The 20393-nt window shown below is 42.6% G+C and overlaps 1 protein-coding gene across 1 annotated transcript in view; it reads left to right on the top strand.

The window, feature by feature from the left end:
- The window catches only part of LOC147210369 (contactin-3-like), a 64616-nt gene that overhangs the window by 14395 nt on the left and 29828 nt on the right, over positions 1–20393 (top strand). The window contains exons 4-12 of the mRNA XM_086109478.1: positions 6468–6643; positions 9631–9726; positions 9807–10010; positions 10615–10717; positions 10963–11147; positions 13184–13320; positions 16124–16253; positions 18398–18548; positions 18834–18961. Of these exons, the coding sequence (XP_085965604.1) occupies positions 6468–6643; positions 9631–9726; positions 9807–10010; positions 10615–10717; positions 10963–11147; positions 13184–13320; positions 16124–16253; positions 18398–18548; positions 18834–18961 (1310 nt within the window). The remainder of the gene's footprint in view (positions 1–6467; positions 6644–9630; positions 9727–9806; positions 10011–10614; positions 10718–10962; positions 11148–13183; positions 13321–16123; positions 16254–18397; positions 18549–18833; positions 18962–20393) is intronic.

Raw genomic sequence — 20393 nt, 5'->3', positions numbered from 1 at the left:
AGCGTGCATTCAGTTTCCACTCAGTGACAGTGTGAATAGTTGTCTGCCTCGACATATGTGCCGTGTGACTGCCTCGTAACCAGGCAAGTGTGTCGTTCGCCTTTCACCTGAAGTCAGCTGGGAGTTTAGGGGTCTCGCCATGTTAGTGATATCAATGTGTATGGAGTGCCATGATCCTGTTCTTGAGTGTCTCCAGCAGGTGGCACAGGAGGGCCTCCCCTCCCGCCTGCACACTTGCTGCCAATGTTTAGGGGTCTCGCCATGTTAGTGATATCAATGTGTATGGAGTGCCATGATCCTGTTCTTGAGTGTCTCCAGCAGGTGGCACAGGAGGGCCTCCCCTCCCGCCTGCACACTTGCTGCCAATGTCTCATCAGTTAAACCCTGTATTTAAGAACTGCCTAATCGCCAAGTCTCCGTCGGATAATTGACTTTGTTTGCTGCTCATGCTCAAGTGTTGTTTTCTAGACATCTCGATCTCGTAATTGTCGTTTTTGCTCCGAGTCTCTCGCTTCAAAGTATTGATATTATTTTGTCTTTTGATATTGCTCTTATTTTGTTTCGTGAAATTGGACCCTGGCTATTTCGTTTATATTCTCGGATTTACTATTTTTATCTTACCTTGACTTTGCAAGTGCTTTTTGTTGAAGTATATTTTTTTTCCAGGCTCTTTGTGACCAGCGATTTCTGTCTATACTTTTTCGGTGCGCTTTTGTTCGTGAATAAATATTTTTGTTCCGGATTTTGTTTGTGTCTACGTTTGTGGGATCCAATGGCCATTCAGTTCGTCCACGAACTGTGTCAATGAGCGGGTCCTTCAAAATTTCTCCCCTCCAAGGTATCCCTGGAGTCCAAATGCTTGAGAACCGCTGTGCTGGACTATAAACGTCACCCGCACTGTGTGTTGAATTACTACAGCACGGAGGAGCTGAATGATAGTGGAGCACATTATGTAGGCTCATTATTTCTCACCGCGTGCCCGAGACCAGGTATCTCCATGTAGTGATTAAAGGTGAATGGAGCACGTTTCGACATGGTGTCTTGTCAAGATGGCTGTGCAGGATTCTGCTTGCCCTCAGCACCTCCCTACTTCTCTCTTGAAGTGTAAATGGGCTCCTATTGCGATGTCCTTTTTTTTTTCCTCTCCCCTTCCGTCTGATAGTCCTGTCACTCAGATAGGCAGATGAAGGTTCCACAACAGGAACACCACAGCAATAATTTTCTTCATGGGGAAAAAAAACTCAAAACACAACACAATTTGCACAACGAGGCGTCTTTGCGCGAGGTCCAAAAGTCATTCAAGATTAGTTCCTTAATGCAAAGAGACAAAACAGATCTCAAAATGACCCTGAATTTGAGACTCAACAGTATAATTCACTTCAAAGATGTTATTTCACATAAAATAACAATAAAAAGCATAGATTAGCCCCAGTGTGCGCGAACTAAGATGATTTACTCTCTACAAATGATCCACCAAGTCCCAGGCCCCCTCCATGCCGCCCAGCTCCAGAAATTTAAAACTGCTTAATTGCATGTTTAGCAGACCATGCTTAAGGCTAATCTCTCTGTACCAAGTTATTATCTTAACAGTTTATTTTGCTAAATGACTGACACAGCACGAATGACGATTTCTATTTGTTACTACATGCTATTTGGGAGGGTATTATTAACATCGTAATCTATGTTAGTGTTTATGTTTTCAGGGTTAATAGAAGTATGAACTTTTCCTACTGAAGGTAATTAGCCACCTGACTCCAAATTTGTGGCACCCCTCTTATTTGCCTCTGTTGCCGAATGAGCAAGTCGGGTCTCTTATAATGTGTGGGGGCTGGGGTCAGAGGAATGTATCCGAATGCACACCGAAACAAGGCATCCTCGACAGTAAGTATCCATTGACATGCAATGATTTGGATTTATTCCCGAAGAATTTCACATCTATTTTTTTGACGGTTAGACTTGTCAGCTTTTGTAAAATTTGCCATTTCCTCCACATCATTCATTTCCACTTAAAGGTGGCAGAATACAGTAACGTGGCCAAGGAAATTATTTTACCGCGGGAACATTCTCGAGTATGATCTGTCCTTGAACTTAACCAGAGTCTGTTTTTCAACAGCTTCAAAGAGCGATGCAGGGCTGCAGTCGTAGAGATATTCTTTGGATTGAATTTTTCAACAGTGTATTTTCCGCACGAGAAGGCGCACCTAAAAGCATTCCATTTTCTCAACGGTGCACCTTATAATTTGATGTGCCTTATATATGGATCAGTAATCGGATTTCTTGGACGTAGTATTTTAAATGTTTTTTAAGGTGCTTTGTTTCAGCTGCAGGTTGTTATGAAGGCTATGTATCACTAACGCTGTATTGTATTGTATTCCCTTTAGAGTAGCTCCATCTAGTGGCTGCATAACGCCACCGCAGCCAGGGCTCCTTATACATAAAGCTGTATTCAATTGTATTCCTTTTAGCATAGCCCGATCTAGTGGATGCATGACCCAACCACATAAATAAAGCTGGATTGTACTATATTCCATTTAGCGTAGCTCCATCTAGTGGATGCATAAGGCACCGCCTTTTAATGCACCGCCTTATATATGAAAACAGTTTTGAAATAGACCATTCATTGAAGGTGCGCCGTATAATCCGGAGCGCCTTATAGTGCGGGAAATACGGTAACTAAATTCACCTTTTTATATTGATACAAATTGGTCAATTTGTAATTTTTTGTATGATACTTTGCTGCTTCGTGTGAAGGAGGCACAATGGAATGTTAGAAGTAGTGCAAAAGCTATTTCCGTGTCATGCCAATGTCTCCTACCTCATGCTATTTTTTGGTGATAATGAGAGGCCAAGGTCTACGAATGTCATATTATGTCAATCTAATGTGACAGTGAAGCAGTGACTAAGTGCGATATTGATACTGTCTAAAATGCCTTTTAAAACTTTCGTCTTTTGTTCCCCTTTAAATAGCCGAGGACAGCTTTGTGCATGATCCGCTCAGATTAAATTTTAATGGTCCCTACGGGGAAACCGCGATTGTTGCCTCAGCAGGCAGTGATAGTGGAAAGACACTGTGGATTAAAATTGATAGAAAGGGAATATGACCGCCGCATGCTTCCTGTGTAAATAAAACATGTCTGCTATGTTTTTAATAAATTAACTAGAGTCGCAAATCTTTGCCTTAATTGAGACACATCTTCACTGAATGGACTTGGATTAACAGGAAAACATACTCAACAACGTGTTGTAATATGACTCGAAAACAACAATGGGTGCCTTCTAATAAGGAGAATAGTGACTCTGAAGTTGCCATGACAACCCCAGATCACCTTTTTCAATGGTCTCTAAATGTGCTATAAAGGCGAACTATTCACCGAGTAGGAACACATTTTGCAGGGCAGAAAAAAGACCCTGCGAGGGAGGCGGCCCTCTTGAGAGGCTCGGGATCATTTGGGGAGGGGGCTACCGCACTGAACAACACATTTTCACACTTTTAATGGGGGACGGGGGGGTTTAAGGAATCGTGTCAGAATCGAACTTGGATGAATCGATTAATCCACCACGTTTTCATTTTGCATGCAGTGTGTTCCAAAACCATTTCTTGTTGTTTATTTGTTGTTCTTCAGTGATTAAAAAAACAACAACAACTAAGCAACAATTACCGGTAAGCACTGTCACATCAGAGGGATTGATGTTGTACTCACCGACTGTTTTGAATTGAGTCATTTACTGGTTCGGCCCTTGGAAGATTGTTTTCCAAAGTAAATGTTTGCAAATGTCTTATTTTCATTCGACACAAAAAGATAATGGGTCTGTTTTCATGACGGGCTGCATAAATCAGAGACTAATTATGCTTGAGAGGCTGAAATCAAAATGCTTGGACAATTTGAAGTTAAACTGCCTCTGAACTACAGGTGTCAGAGTCAAGGCCAGATCTGGCCCACCACATCATTTATATGTGGCCCGCGAAAGCAAATCTAAGACAGCAACTTTCATGATGCTTGCTAAAATCTCAACCAACATTTTAAATTCTTATTTGTAATAAATAAGAAAGATAATGCAATCATGTTCTTGTTACCAAACCCCTCATTACAATAACTTAATTAAACAATAGATGAAGAAACAGTTATTCTTGACTTCTTTCGGTCATAACGGCCCTCCAGGGGAAACTGTAACTAAAATCTGACCTGTGACAAAAATGAGTTTGACATCCCTGTTCTAAACGATGAGTCAATAATTAAAATAGTTGTGGAATAGTTTGATTAAGTGTTTACTTGTGGACTAATTTTGACACCTTTTTATTTCATATTGCTGGACCCGCAAGGACACTTCTAAGTGATAGTGTTTTTATTCAGATGACATCGGTTTGTGTTTTGCAGGAACGGGTTCATTTAATAACGTCTGCAAACATCTCACGTATTCCCATCGTCATTCCAAATATGTGCAAATAACAACCAGAGTCTGGGTGCTTAGTCCAGTGCAAAATAAATTCTATTTCACAGCGAAAATGGGTAACCCTGAAGCATTTTTTAATGGTGTACCAAAACCTTGGACTATTTTGTAATGTATTTATCGTAATTAATGGCCGTCAATTATTATTACCAACGGGCGGCCCGGTAGTCCAGTGGTTAGCACGTCGGCTTCACAGTGCAGAGGTACCGGGTTCGATTCCAGCTCCGGCCTCCCTGTGTGGAGTTTGCATGTTCTCCCCGGGCCTGCGTGGGTTTTCCCCGGGTGCTCCGGTTTCCTCCCACATTCCAAAAACATGCGTGGCAGGCTGTTTGAACACTCTAAATTGTCCCTAGGTGTGAGTGTGAGCGCGGATGGTTGTTCGTCTCTGTGTGCCCTGCGATTGGCTGGCAACCGATTCAGGGTGTCCCCCGCCTACTGCCCGGAGACAGCTGGGATAGGCTCCAGCCACCCCCCCCCCCCCCGCGACCCTCGTGAGGATCAAGCAGTACGGAAGATGAATATTATTACCAACAGCAATAAAGTTGAAAAGAATAAAGTTCTAGGTCGACGAGAAACCTAGCTCTTGGTATCAGACATTTACCTTTGTGTGCGTGTGTGTGTGTGTGTGTGTGTATGTGTGTGAATTATGACATTCACCTCACTTCATTTCGCATATTATTACGTATAATAGTGGTTGGCGTCTCTCACGATCTAAAAACTCTGGGTTCAAATCTCTTCCGTCGGGGCATTCGAATGTTCTCCCGATGTGCATGTTGGTTTTTCTTCCTCCCACATTCCAAAAACAAGCACACAAGGTTGGAAGGCTCTAAATTGCCTAGGGCAGGGGTGCCCAACCTTTGACCAAAGATCTACTTTTCGATTCACCAACCTCCCGCGATCGACCCGTTGCCGCACACTCGTATACGCACGCACTTACGCACGCATGTCCTGATGAGCATCCGCCATAAAGGCCCCTATGATGAACAAAACAGAAAAATAAAGCAGACCAGTGTTTATTTGTATGTGAAAAGGAAATTACAGCCCATATTAGTGGGAGACGTAATGCAGATGCATGGGATGCACTTTTGCGGCATGTTGACGATCGTAGCTCACGTTTTAACATTTTTATCTGGGCCCTCCAGATTCCCATTCTTTGCCATTGCCCTCGGTGTATTGTACATTAAACAATCTCTGAATGAGAATAATCATAACAATAAAAGATAGAGCGCAACAGCTCTTATCACAAGCTGCAAGTGCAGACCGCTGACCGGAAACAAATTCCTGTGATGCAGGTCACGCGCTGCCGTAGGTTAAAGGTGACCTGCTTTTTACATGTTTATTTTTATTTTTTAAAATACATTTTGTGAAAGTGAGACTGATAGGATGCTAAGGGTGCAGTGTGCACTAACACAAGAAGATATCACGTTAATAACACACACACAGACACACAAAATGTTTTGGGTGAGTTTTTTTTTCTCCCCCCCTCTATACCCCACGCAATCGACTTGGGACTGAGCTACGGGTCGATCGCGATCGGCGTATTGGGCAACCCCTGGTCTAGAGAACAGGAGTGGGAATGTCCATATGTGCCCTGCGATTGCCTGTTGAACATTCCAGAGTGTCGTCCGCTTATTGCCCAAAATCAGCTGGAAATTAGGCTCCAGCTAACCTTTGAGTGGGTAAGCGCTCTAGAAAATGGTCGGATATATGGAGGATATCTTAATTTCACAGCTGTACTTGTTTTACGTTGCCCTGGCCACGAGGCTCCTGAAATGGTCCACACAGAAGATTCTTCTGTTTTCACATTTATTGTTTGCTTAAAGAGAAGCTTTGAGGCAGTACTTGCAGAATTGATAACGACTTAACCTTTCACGTCACACTATGCGTCTCAACCCGAGAGTGAGTGGATATTTCGGATATATTATTCATACTCAACTTCTCTCATTGCGTCTTGCTTGGTTGCAGAAAATGAATGGCACGTTCTGCCAGGGACTGATGGTGTTTTTTTGCCCCCACAGATGGTCGCTGAATGGGACTTTCATAAATCTGAGCCTGGATCGACGGCGGCGTCTGTCAGGGGGCAACCTCATTATCAGCAGCCTGGACCGCTACCGGGATGTAGGCGTGTACCAGTGTATGGCGTACAACACTGCAGGAGCGATCCTCAGCAGGAGAGCACATCTCAAGTTTGCCTGTAAGTCACTCCCTGTCACTTTGTGTCACTCGTCACTCAGAGGTGGCGTGGGCGTCGCACTCGGTCAGCAAATAACGCCGAGGCCCATGCGGCAATTATTTGCAATATTTATCAGACTGCAGCAGCCTTCGTGTTAAGCTGCATTAAATGTTAAAAGTGTGTGTGGGGGGAGGGGGGGGGGCTTGAGTGTGAAGACCTCTGACTCATCACTTTCAACTTCATGACTAGAAAACAACCCTGGTGACTTGTTTTCTGAAGTGTGTCATGAAATTGGGTCGTCTGGGACAAGGTCGACCACCCAAAAGTGTTTCTGTTTGGCAAAAGACAGACGAGAATCCTGTGTTTCACACCATGCAAATGCGTGACAATGAAAGGAAAGAACTGTTGAAATAAAAGATCTTTACCACTCATTAAGGACTCTTCTCATGCAGATCACCTACGCTTGGAGCCATATATAGCCACGCGCCGTTGGTTCCAATCAGCAAGCTTTTAACACATTCACTGCTGAGTTACGGTCTGATTTCTTGAAAACGTGATTTGTTGAAAACATGAAAAATAGATGGAAATGGTACACCCTACTTTGCAGAAACACCATTGCCGTTAGAACTTCTGAAAAAAAATCACCGTTGGAGCCACCGAAGAAAGCTGTAACTGTTATTCAATGCAAATAAAGGGTATTGTGACCATTAATCCACTGCGTCAAGGATTATACAAATCAAACGGTACAATTTCCATGTCATGTTCTCGGACATTAGAAGGAATGGTTGTTTCACGAAACCAAATGATTCCAAATGAATGGACCTCTCGTTGGAAATGGAACCTGGTATATTTACGCCTAAAAGGAAATTCGGCTAAAAATGACGTGGCAGGGTTGTTTTCAGGGTTGTCTTCTAGCATGCCTCAGTTTCACTTTAATCACAAGGTTAATTGTGACAAAATACAGCGAGAACCCAATTAAAACGTGCAGAATTAATAAATAAACTAGAAAAATAAGCATACGGAATAACCATGACAGAAAAAGGATTTGAATGAAATATTTCTTTCGTTATACTCAACCTTCCGGGTCATGGTAATTCCTAAAACAGCTGAACCGTTTCTTGTTTGTGGAAAGCATTTCAAATGCCTTTGATCCGAAGTCTTCTTCAGGTTTAATTTTTAAGTGTGGAGTCTCCACATTAGAGTTGTTTTGTTTTTTGGCTGGTGTAGCTGGTCAATAACTATCCTGCCTGTCAACTGATTGTTCATCTGCCTGGTAGCAAAATAGCTCGTTAAGTGGCCGCTCTCCTCGTGGAAGGAGGCAAACTTCGAGGAGGGATGTCAGCACATTGTTATAATCTGGCGCAAACCTCTTCCCACCAGAGACATGGTGTAAATATGCAGAGAGGTTTCCACGCTTTAAAAATTCGGATTTAAGAAGCCTTTTCCGTGAAGGTGAAACGTCTCCAGCAACCAAGAATCATTTGTTTTGCCTCAATAAGAATAATAATAAGAATAAGAAAAAGAAAACCTTTATTCGTCTCACATTTGAAAAATTTACTGAAATGTTTAATAAACTGATTCTTAAAAGATAAAGACAATGGCCATGCATTAGACATAAAATATCCAGTCTTAAAAGTGTTTATTATCATTGTCATTATATTGGAGCTACTACATTATAGAGTAAAAAAAATAGATACACTCAAGTTCCCTGTGCAATTTTTACAAAGAAACAAACCGTAGTTCCATCCATTTATCCTCACCATTGTCGCGGGCGTGCTGGAGCCTATCCCAGCTGTCTTCGGAAGTAGGCTGGGGACACCGTGAACCAGTTGCCAGCGAATCACAGGGCAAACAGAGACAAACAACCATCTGCGCTCACACTCACCCAGGGACAATTTTTGAGTGTTCAATCAGCCTGCCATGCATGTTTTTGGAATGTGGGAGGAATCCGGAATACCCAGATAAAACCCACGCAGGCACAGGGAGGACATGCAAACTCCACACAGGAAGGCCGGTGCCGAATCGAACCTTGCACGTCGACAGCTTTGACCAGAAAAGTCGTGTACGAGAGGAAAACGGATGAAAGTTGATTAAAAATAACACTCAAGTTTGAGTAAAAAAATTTGAGTGTTAGGAACTTTGAGTATAAAATTATTTTATTAATTATATCGATCACATCGACGAATAACGTAAAAAAAATTAAATCGTGTTGATTTTGTGATTTCCTCGTTTGTAAATACAATACACAACAAAGGAATAAATAACAAACACTTCTGAGACACTCCAGTCTCCCCCAATTTACTGACATCTGATCGTTCTGTTGCATCTACGCTCAAGGAAATGCCAACATTAATTCTGTCGGGGGGGGGGCTATAGAATTTATTTTTTGATTTTCTGTTTTGATGCATTACTGTATTTTCAATTTTCGTAGTTTTATTGAAGTAATCGTTAATTTACATTTTTTGGAGGCTGTCATGAACGCCTCTCTAGTCTAACGCAAGAAGAGAAGGCACAGAGACGGACAAAGACGTACCTGTAGCTCTATCTAGTGGATGCATTGTCGATTGCGCCTTATAGTCCAGTGGGTGCAATATATGAAACAAAAATTACAAAATAGGCCATTCATTGAAAGTGCGCCTCATAATCCAGTGCGCCTTTTAGTGCGGAAAATACGGTAAATCTCATTTGGCATGATATAGTACAGTGTATAGTACTACAATACAGCAAGGTAGGGTATGGTATCAGATCTCCGTATTAGCTCTCGGTTCCAATTTTAGGAGGGCATTTTAAGTTTTCAGTTGGAGTGTCTTTAGTGTGTCTATCTGTGTCACTCTCCCTCTTTCTGTGTTGCTCAGGCGTGGCTGAAGTGCAATTCCCCCAACAATCCTTTCTAATGGATTTGTGTCGGTGTGCTGCTCAAAGCTTTTACCCTGTCTCTGTTCCGCTCATCCTCAGTCTGTATGTCAGCTCCTGTCATCATGTCCCTTTTGTCTTCTCTCCCACCACAGACTTGGATCATTTCAAAGTCCACACCAGAAGCGCCGTGTCCGTTCGAGAGGGACAAGGAGTGGTGTTGCTCTGCGGAACGCCCACGTCCTCAGGAGGTTCGAAAACAAACCATCGGAAGACATGAGCTCCCCAAAAAAATGTTGCATCGTGGCCAACGTCTCCCCTCCTGTCGCAGATCTTACATATGCATGGGTGTTTAACGAATACCCGTACTTCGTCCAGCAAGACAATCGCCGCTTCGTCTCTCAGCAGACAGGAAACCTTTACATCGCCAAGGTGGAGCCGTCCGACGTGGGCAACTACACTTGTGTCGTGATGAACAGCGTCACAAAGGGCAAAGTTCACAGCTCGCCGACATCTCTCATCCTCAGGACAGATGGTGAGAAAATAAAATTGGTGTCATTCCTTTGCCACGTTTTTCAAAATTGAGAGCTTTTTGTGTTTCTGCAGTTGTTTGGCACTTGGGTCGAATCACCAAGTGCCGACACCATCAAATGAATAGCCGCCTGTCCCGTGCAGGGCAACAAAACAATGGGCTCACTTTAAAAGCTCTCCCTGGTGAATTTCCAGGCCTCGTTCTCTTCTGGTGTGCTTTCACAAAAATAGTGACTAAAGATTGGCTTTGAAATGAATTAAACATAAGCCATACATCACTGAACCATTACATTGAGTGTTCCAGTGGCTCTACCAGTTACTTTCCACTCATTGCACAGTACATGTCTTCAATTCGGTCGCAAGTTTAAAATAGACACGCCGTTCAGCATTCAAAATCAATTCCACTCAAGACAAGATTTAAATTATTCCACATGACATTGTTGTGCATGCTTTCAACTGATTTTTTTTTTCTTTACATTGTGGACATTCATGTTGTTTTTTTTCGTTTCTTTTTGTTCTTGTATTGCTTTTACAGCCCCTAATTTATATCATATTGCTTGTAAGTCATGAATAACGTAAGAATGAGATCTTGTGCTTTCTCTTCATAGGAGTGATGGGTGAATACGAGCCAAAAATAGAAGTTAATTTCCCAGACAATGTTCCCGCCGCAAAAGGATCAACAGTTACGCTGGAGTGTTTCGCTCTCGGGAAGTAAGCTGGATTGCTCAACGCCTGTTTTCAATCCCTTGCCGTTGGAATGAGAAACTAGTGGATAAAGAAAAGTTACTGTGGCAATTATGTTTCTTAAAAGGTCGCGTTTTAAACCTTGACGGGGTCTGAAAAAGATTTATTTTGTTGACGGCTTCTGTCCCGTTTCTTTCGGTTTCTGTCAAGCACTCAATAATTTCAAACTTTCAATGAAACTTGAAATGAGAGCATGTGCTGTCTCCTCGCAGTCCTGTCCCCGAGATCACTTGGAAGAGGGCTAATGGAGTTCCGTTCCCCAGCAAAGTCAAAATGAAGTACGCCAACGCCGTGCTGGAGATCCCCAGCTTCCAGCAGGAAGATACGGGAGGATATGAGTGTGTGGTTGAGAATAAGATGGGCAAGAATACCGCCGCGGGACTGCTGGCTTTCTATGGTACACTCCTTGTCATTTTGATTGTCAGACTTTTACCTTTGACAGAAAAACTCCAGAAAAGTTAAAAATCAAGCATGTTCATTCCTCAATAAATTTCAAGCAAGTTATTACTTGAGGTGAACAAGCCTTCAGTCATACAAACTTGTTGAGTCTCTCAAGTGGCGTTAGTTAGCTTTTTTTATTTGAAAACCAGTCGTTGCATCATCAGTTGGAACATGCACATTTCAAACCACGAGACGGGCACAACGTCATGGCGCAAATCGACGCCATTTCCGCTTCTGACTTTCTGTTTCATGTCATTCACCCCGCGAATAAGGTAGCTGGTTTCATCCTCGCTCCAAAAGTGTTGTTCTGTGCTGCACCTGATAGCCTTCTCAAACTTCATGACTTTTTTTTTGTCGTTCACGACGGTCGCGCTGTCAGTCGACCAGATAATATCATGCCGTGTCTTTGACCGGGCGAGATGTCACACTCCAAGTCATACCCCGCCCAATCATCGCATGATTTCAAGCAACTGTAGTCATGTTGATGAAGGCATAATGTGCGTGTACATTTTTCTATCTTCAGAAAGGGCAAAAGCAAAAAAGGAAGGACAAAAGAAAAAGGGTGTGGACCTGTTCTTGGATGGTGGGGAGAGGGAGGCATGAACTCTCTGTTCTCCCCCCCCCATCCCCCCCGCAAAACTGAAAGGAAAACAATTGTTTCATGCCACCACATTTGCTAATCAATTACATTGGCTTTGCAATTAGCATTTGTGAGCATGAGTTGAAATGCTACAGTATGTGTAATTTCCATTATTTCCCCCTTTTGATGATCAATCCATCCGTTTTCTGATCCGCTTATCCTCACGAGGGTCGCGGGGGCGCTGGAGCCTATCCCGACTGTCTTTGGGCTGTCGTTGGGGGACACCCTAAACTGCAGGGCACACATAGACGTACAAATAGACAAACAAACATTCACGCTCACAATCACACTTCGGGACAATTCAGAGTATTCCATTAACCTGCCATGCATGTTTTTGGAATGTGGGAGGAAAACGGAATACCCGGAGAAAACCGACACAGGCACGGGGAGAACATGCAAACTCCCCACAAGAAGGCCAGAGCCGGAATCGAATGCTGCACCTATGCACTGCGAGGTCGATTTGTGCTAACCAGTCGACCATCGGGCCGCCCTCCTGTTGATCAAGTCCCTTTTTAAATACTGTACACCACATTGTGATTTGTGTGCGCCACGTCCAATCTCTCGCCATATAAGTAGGAGGGGACTGTCTTCCTATCGGTCCCAGATGCCTCACGACCAATCGTGTCCAAAATTGGTGACGTAAGTGTCTGTTATAGGAAACCTGCCAGGAATGAAAACATTTGGAGACGGTTCGATCTTTTGCAGCTATGACAGCTTTCCTTCTTGCGAGGACCACTTTTGGCAAGACATTGTAGTTTGTATTTGGGGAGGCACAGCCTGAGACACGACACAAAAAAAAGGGGAAATAATAAAAATATTAAACTTTACTTACCTTCAAATTAATTTCAGTCTCATGCATATCAATAGATTAATCAAAGAATCCAAATCTCCATATGCAAAAGGCTGGTTTATTTTTTTAATTGGGCCTGTGTACCATACAGTGAAGAATTATAATTTGGTCATTTAATGATCGTACAGTACTAAAACCCATTTTCACTGATGCAGTCTGAACTAAGCATTGCAATATTCTCATCAAATAAGCACTGCTGGCTTTCCTTTAATGCTAGTTATTACTGTTTTATTCTGGGCGGCATACGTTTGCCTGTGAAATTGAGAGTGCAATAAAATTGTACTTGATGTGATATTGGATTTGGACCAAAGTGAGTTTTTCCAATATTGTGTCCGAGGAAATGAACGAAAAGCCTTAAACTGTGTAAGAACTAACAAAAAAAAAAAAAACTGCGGGATGGGCACGCTCGATATGAGCATGCGCTGATATGACCCGTTTTCAATGCGGTGACACCATTTTTGCCCCATCCAAATATCTCGGCCTGGTGTTTGTGTTCCCTCAGCCAAGCCTCAGTGGATTCAGACCATGAAGGACACAGCCTTGGCCATAGAGGACACTTTGGACTGGGAGTGCCGGGCCAGCGGCAAACCCAAACCTATTTACACGTGGCTGAAGAACGGCCAGCCGCTGCTCTCCAGGGTAAAATGTGCCTCTTGTCTTCACTGCTGTTTTATTCTCAAGACTTAATCTCCCCCTTCAACTCATCTGACCCCCCTCCCCTTTATTTTCCAACGTCAAATTCATTGCCGCTTTTCCAAGTGCAATTCGTGGTAGGATGGAAGGAGAGTGTAAACATGTCACATAGCGAAGAGACACGGTTCTCCGTCTACCTCGGCAGATCACACAGAGTGCAGCGCCGCGGTCCCGACGGAGGTTGCTCCATTTCATCTGAATGGAGTCACTCGCAGCTCTTCATTATTAATGGCGCATATTTAAGACCGGCTTGATTAAGGGACAGCGAGCTTAATCTGGTTTGAAATACACCTTGCCACAGTCCATGTCAGCCTTATGCGAGAACCACAGCTTTTTGCTTAATTGTCTTTCGCGGTGCGGAGATTTATTGATGCGTGTCGAATAACGCCTGACTGTCGGCCTTATTTAATGAGATTGACCTCAACGCAATCTGTCTGATATTTCAAGTGGACGTGTAGTTTTATCCTAAAGACTGGATGCCTTTTGAGGTATTTACGGCGTAAGCAAATATGAAAGGAGCTCGCCGGGCAGATCATCAGAAGCAAAATGATCAAGGTTGGCAATTAGAAGGTGTTTAGTGGGGCTTCAATTACCTGCAGGTTTTTGGGGGGCTTTTGCTATTCACGACTGGGCTTGGTCCCTGGCCTTCGCAAATATTTGGAGGGTTCTGTATGCTACACTGAAAAAAATGTGTTGAATTTCCTCAGTTTTATTTCTTCATCCAGATATTGATTCATTCATTCATTTTCCGATCCGCTTCTCCTCACGAGGGTCGCGGAGGGGGTGCTGGAGCCTATCCCAGCTGTCTTCGGGCAGTCGGCGGGGGACACCCTGAACCAGTTGCCAGCCAATCGCAGGGCACACAGAGACGAACAACCATCCGCACTCACACTAACACCTCGGGACATTTTAAAGTGTTCCATTAACCTGCCCTGCATTTTTTTGGAATGTGGGAGGAAACCCGAGTACCCGGAGAAAACCCACACAGGCACGCGGAGAACATGCAAACTCCACGCAGGAATTGAACCCTGTATCTCTGCACTGCGAAGTCGATGCACTAACCAGTGGACCACCGGGCCACCGTTTCACCCAGCTAGATTTTTTTAAAAGTAGATTCCATAGTTTCATCTTCTCTACTCCCTCTGCCCTTTTCCTGCTCATTTTCATTGAGTACAGCCAGAAAGAAAGCCCACATTGTGGTTGTGGTTCAGGTAGGGTTGCAGTGCAAGTCTGACGCAACCAACTATTAGTGGTGATGCGATTATGCTCTCATGACTGAAATGTCGGACTTTCCGGTGATTGCATGAACAGTCATGTTGGCCAATTATGGAACAGTCCCAGCCGCGCAGGAAGACGGAACCAACAGAAATGGGGAAACTCGGATCGAAACAATCCATAATCCGGCATACTTTGGTGAGGCAGTCATTGAACAATGTGTCTCATTACATGATATTGAGTGTCGGCATTGAAGAGGGGTTTTCAAATCTCAATGTCTGAGTAATTGGATGTACCGGTACTCGGCAAAATACGTGTGATTGACTACATATAGAAAGATACAACATTTTTTCCTCAAAATGACAGCAACATTGTCAAAAGGATATTGATTTTACAACCGATTTCACAAAGCGTTGCAAACGTTCAATATGAGCACCAACCGTGACACAGCACGTGACGGCAGTATTACTTTGTCCTTCACAGACAGCCTTCCTCTGTGAATTTTGGGCGCCATGTCCAAATCCAACCAGAGCTTTTTTTAGATTCGTATTTTATTGAATTGCTGTGCACGCTCTTGTTTAATTGTGCTCAAGGATATTCTAACATACAAAATACTTTTTTTTTTTTGATCCAGAGTCAATGTTTTTGCTGCACCATGAAGGAAAAAAAACGCTAAGTTTATTTAGCTTTTACACATCTCGGTAAAATTTAAGATCATTTAAGGCATTTGGCCTTGTTAACCCTTTCATACACCACTAATGATAACCTGTAATCTGATGAGACGATAAACTGTCCACTGTAGCGACCGCTATTCCTGAGTGGGTTAAATGATGACAATATTATGTATTTTATTTTATTTTTTTGCTACACCCTCTGTATTATCACCCCATCCATTTTCAATACCTCTTGTCATGTTCAGGGGGGGCTATCCCAGCTGGCTCTGGAAGGAAGGCGGACAGCGTACAAGACTGATCGCCAGGCGAGCACAAGGCACACGCAGGGACAGACAACAATTTGCACCCACATTATTCTCACCGTAACTGGGTGGGAATTGACCACATGCTGCCAGCGTGGACACGCGAACCACTACATTGGTGAACATGGACCGTATTTTAGTTTTAGTTCTATTCTCATTTGTTTTTGAAGTGTTTTCTGAAAATAGAAACAGTATTGGTGTTGTGGCCAAATGAAAAGCGCAGATGACCTCAGATGAACGTTGCTCTGAATGCATTTCTGCCAACGAGACTTCTTTCACGAACCCACACTGTTGAATATTTCCACGCTAATATTTCAGTGAGCGAAACTGCCGGACCCGGTTTGCAAACTATGAATCGTGCTTTACGTGATGGTGAGAGTTTGCTGGGCTGTATTTTGGCAGGCACAAATGTGGTTTCCACCTGGATTGATATATTTCTTATTTGTTAATCCAGTATTGATCCAGGCCCAATCCGATGCCTATTAAGATTTGCCCGCCGAGCAAAGCAAAGGCTATCTTAAGTGTCAGTCAATAATTACTTTCTTTCATCCCTCACAGGATAGGATCCTTGTGAAGGACGGCGCTCTCTCTGTGTCCGTGCTAACGCTTTCCGATGCCGGAATGTACCAGTGCGTGGCCGAGAACGAGCACAGCATTATATATTTTGCTGCCGAACTAATGGTTTTAGGTAGGGTGGCATTTATCTCTCCCTTAAATCATCAAATCATTGCTCCAGAATTTTAAAGGTCATTTTACTGACATTCGAAAAGGTTGTCCGGCTTAGCGGATAATGGGGTCAGTCAGGATGTTTTAGTGGAGGTCAAACACATTTAAAATATAGCTTCCGATATTTACCTGCCAAATGAGAACAGAAATGCCACAATATGATTGTTTGAGGTGTAACACTAATAATTTGCTCGACTAACCCTTTGATTTTTTTTTTTGAAGTACATTGAAGAGATGACAAGGGATTTCATTTCATACCCATTAGGTCTGCCAAGATTTGTTGACTAATCACGACTATATCGACGTTAAAGACAATTAATGTTTTGGCAATTTTGTTGGTTTGTTACTTTTCATAAATATTATTATTATTGATGATGAAATATATAGATGTATATTACTATGTTATTAACATTGGTTATGGCTGGTGCCTCTTTCTATTTTTGACATTGGGACAGTCATGTCTGGAAGCTACCCGAGCACACATAAGTGTGTGTTTGATGTACGTTTTATTATGGTGTCTTGTTTAGCCACGCTAATATGTCTACTATGAATTATGGAGGCCTGACTGAGTAAACTCGTGTTTACTGACACCTAAAAACACAGCTTCTGTATGGCCCCAGTGATGCCGAAAGAACAACTCCGAAACGGGAGCATTCAAAGTAACAAAATATGACGTTTGCCAAGACGCCTCAACAGCAATACATAATAAAACACACATTCCTTCTAATATTTAAGCATTTGTGTGTGTGTATGTGTGTGTTTTTTTAATCATTTCTGGTGCTTATCTCATTTTTATTTTGTAGACCAATTTAACACTTCTAAATTATGCATATTAGTGCAGCCAACTGAATTTTTAATTTGCACATAGAGAACATTACCGAGTTCAAGCGGTCATCTAATGATGGTTATGTATGAGTACTTGCCTGCTGGTGTGATATGCCTCCTTTTACATATGATCGGGATTAGTCAAGTTATCGCGACTACTATCGTGACTGGCAAAATAATCGTTTGTGGCAGCCCTAATACACAGTGAGCCCTCAGAAGTTGAACGCACCCTTCCTGTGACGCCGTCTGACTTCCAAGTTTTTCGAATGTACACAAATTATCCTCATATAAAATAACCAAGTGGTTTCATTCAGACTGTCCTCATTATAGAAGATGTATTCACTTAAACATGGCTTTAAAAAAATTCCCGTATTTTCCGCACTATAAGACGCTTCGGAGTATAAGGCGCACCTTCAATGAATGGCCTATCTTACAACTGTTTTCATATGTAGCGCGGACCGCATTATAAGGCGCATTGAATAGAAGCTACAATAGTGGCTGAGATTGTGTTATGCATCCACTCGATGGAGCTACACTAAAGGGAATACAATACAATACAGCTTTAATTATATAATGCTTTCACAACCTAACCTAAAACAAAGCACTTTACAGAACATTTAAAATACTACGTTCAAGAACTCAGAATAATGATCCATAAATAAGGTGCATCAGATTATAAGGTGCACTGTCGGCTTTTGAGAAAATGGAATGCATTTAGGCGTGCCTTATCGTGCGTCAAATACGGTACTTTATGCAGTGATCCACTGTAACATAAAATAAAGTCAATTTACTCACACTTTGAAGACACAAAGGAGAGCGAAATACGAGGATGTTTACAGCGTGAAGGTATTTTGAGAAAGAGAACACATCTGTTAGTATGTCCTGTTTAAGAAAATGACACGGAGAATTGTTAGTTGTCAAAAAAAAAAGGAAAAATACTATTTATTTTTTTGTATGTATGTAAACTGCAGTCCAGGAGAGCCAGACACCTTCTTACGCAAGTCTGATATCTTGTTCTGTGGTTGTCATCGCATTTTTCTTCTACCCTTCTGTGGTGGCATAACGTGGGTTGAATCCTTTAGATTCTCACTAAGCTAAACTCCTACAACATTTTCTGAAGTCACAATGAAAGTGAGAATGACCTGTTTTAACTTTTGGGGCATCATTGTGTAGAACATTTTGACTGAGTTCCAAATTGTACCACTGCTGTATTGAGGTTGCACTGCTGTTCTCGGCTTTCCAGAGTCGTTTTATGAAGTCAACTTTTTTTTTTTCTATCAGCCTCTCCTCCGGACTTCACCGGGACTGTCCTCAGAGCTTTGCTTAAGGCCAAGGTAGGAAGCACAGTGACACTGGAGTGTAAACCTCAAGCATATCCCTTGGCAAGCATTTTATGGAAGAAAGGGAACCTTCCTATTCTCACCAATAACAGGTAAGTACTGAAGTGCTCATGTTTTTATTTCGTGTTTTAGATCAATGTATGCATCAGATGGATAACCTTGAAGACACTCTCTCTTTTAGAGGATTCAATTAAATTCCCCGTTGAAACATAAACAGCAAATAAAGCTAATTCGGGCACATGCGAAGTGCTCATTGACCGGGCTCAGATTTCGGACTCCAGTCGGGACTCTTAACTTCATATCATGATAGAATCACTCGGCATTAATTAATTGATGTTGGCTCCAAAACTGCTGCGTGTGTCATTGTGCTCTTCTAGGATCACCCTTTCACCAGATGGAACGCTGAGGCTTGCCAACGTGAGCAAGTCCGATGCAGGCAGCTATACGTGCTTCGCTCGGAATCGATTTGGCATGTCTAGTACAACTGGAAGGCTCCTTGTCACAGGTAAACTCGGTTTAACGGCAACATGTTTGTGCACCACACGTGTCAGCAGAGAGTAAATCTTCCATGACTTTTTCCACTTTGACTTATGGTTCATTTAGATCACAGGTGTCAAACCCAAGATGCACTCACACTCACACCTAAGGACAATTAAGAGTATTCCATTAACCTCCCACGCATGTTTTTTGGAGTGTGGGAGGAAACCGGAGTACCAGGAGAAAACCCATGTAGGGGAGAACATGCAAACTCCACACAGGAATCCCAGAGCCTGCATATGAACCCTGCACCTCTGATCTGCTGATCTAATCTGATCATTACCCTAGTAAATGTATGCACACAAAAATAACGATGTCCACAACCGACCCAGAAATCCGTTCGGAAAAATCTACCTATTTTCCAGAGATTCCTGATGGCCATCCTGCCTTTGGTCTTATTTTTTATTATCGTTTTTTTTTTTTTTTAGTAAACTGTAGGTGTATCTCATTGGCTGCCTGTGTGATTGATTATCTGCATAGCGACTGTTCATGATGCCTCCAAGGACATCTTTGAAAAACGTGTTCCAGCTTGTGAACATCTATTTATTTATTTATTTATTTATTTGGGCCGGGGGGCGAACATTGAGGACAGATTCTGAAATGGTGGAGGGGATTTTTATGTTCAATTTCAAATGTAAGTAACACTTAGTTTAAAGTTTCGGTGGATCGAAAAGTGATTTGAGATGACACAAAGCTGAACACCAGGTTAGTCGTTATTCTACGCGGAAGGGAGCACTGAGAAATGTTCTATAGCGGAAAGAAGGTGAGAGGGATATTCTCACAGTTGAAAATTCGAAATAGCATTTACCGACGATGAACTTTCAGTTGCCACCACATTGGTTGCTGGTGAATTTTCTGGAAAATTTCAACACAAATTAGTCCCCGTTCTGTGACTTCCCTTTAATTAATCATTTGTGTCTCTTCATTCACCCCAACACTGAATCAGGCTTCCATCTCTCTTATCCTTAAAAAGAACAAAGACCCCCGTGCCTGCTCTCCCCACTGGCCAAAAATCATGTCTGTTGAAATGTGAAGGTCTGAAATGCATCGCCAATGTCATGTATTTATGACCGATAGGCCCCCCTTTTTTTTTTTAAACTTAAGGTGACTTTTTAATACAATTTATCATCACCGCTCGACCTCTCTCCGCCAGAAGCTGACATATCACTTGGTGCAGAAAACATCTTTGATCACATGGAGGTATCTATTTTACAATTTAGAGAAGAGAGCTTTGGCTTTGACAAGAACTTTGACAGATGGGTGAAACCGCCGTATTCATCCCCTCCAGCCTCAATGAGGACAAAACACTACCCAGTCAGCATACTTTTCTCTTCGTCGCTCCATTCGCCAAGATTGTCCCATGAGTCCCCTTCTGTTTGCCTGAACTATTGAGCGCCGCT

Source organism: Hippocampus guttulatus, chromosome 1 (assembly GCF_054856545.1).
Source record: "Hippocampus guttulatus isolate MCC_2025c chromosome 1, RoL_Hgut_1.0, whole genome shotgun sequence".
Taxonomy (NCBI): domain Eukaryota; kingdom Metazoa; phylum Chordata; class Actinopteri; order Syngnathiformes; family Syngnathidae; genus Hippocampus; species Hippocampus guttulatus.
The sequence above is the reverse complement of the archived record's forward strand: the minus strand, read 5'-3'. Positions and strand labels throughout refer to the sequence as shown.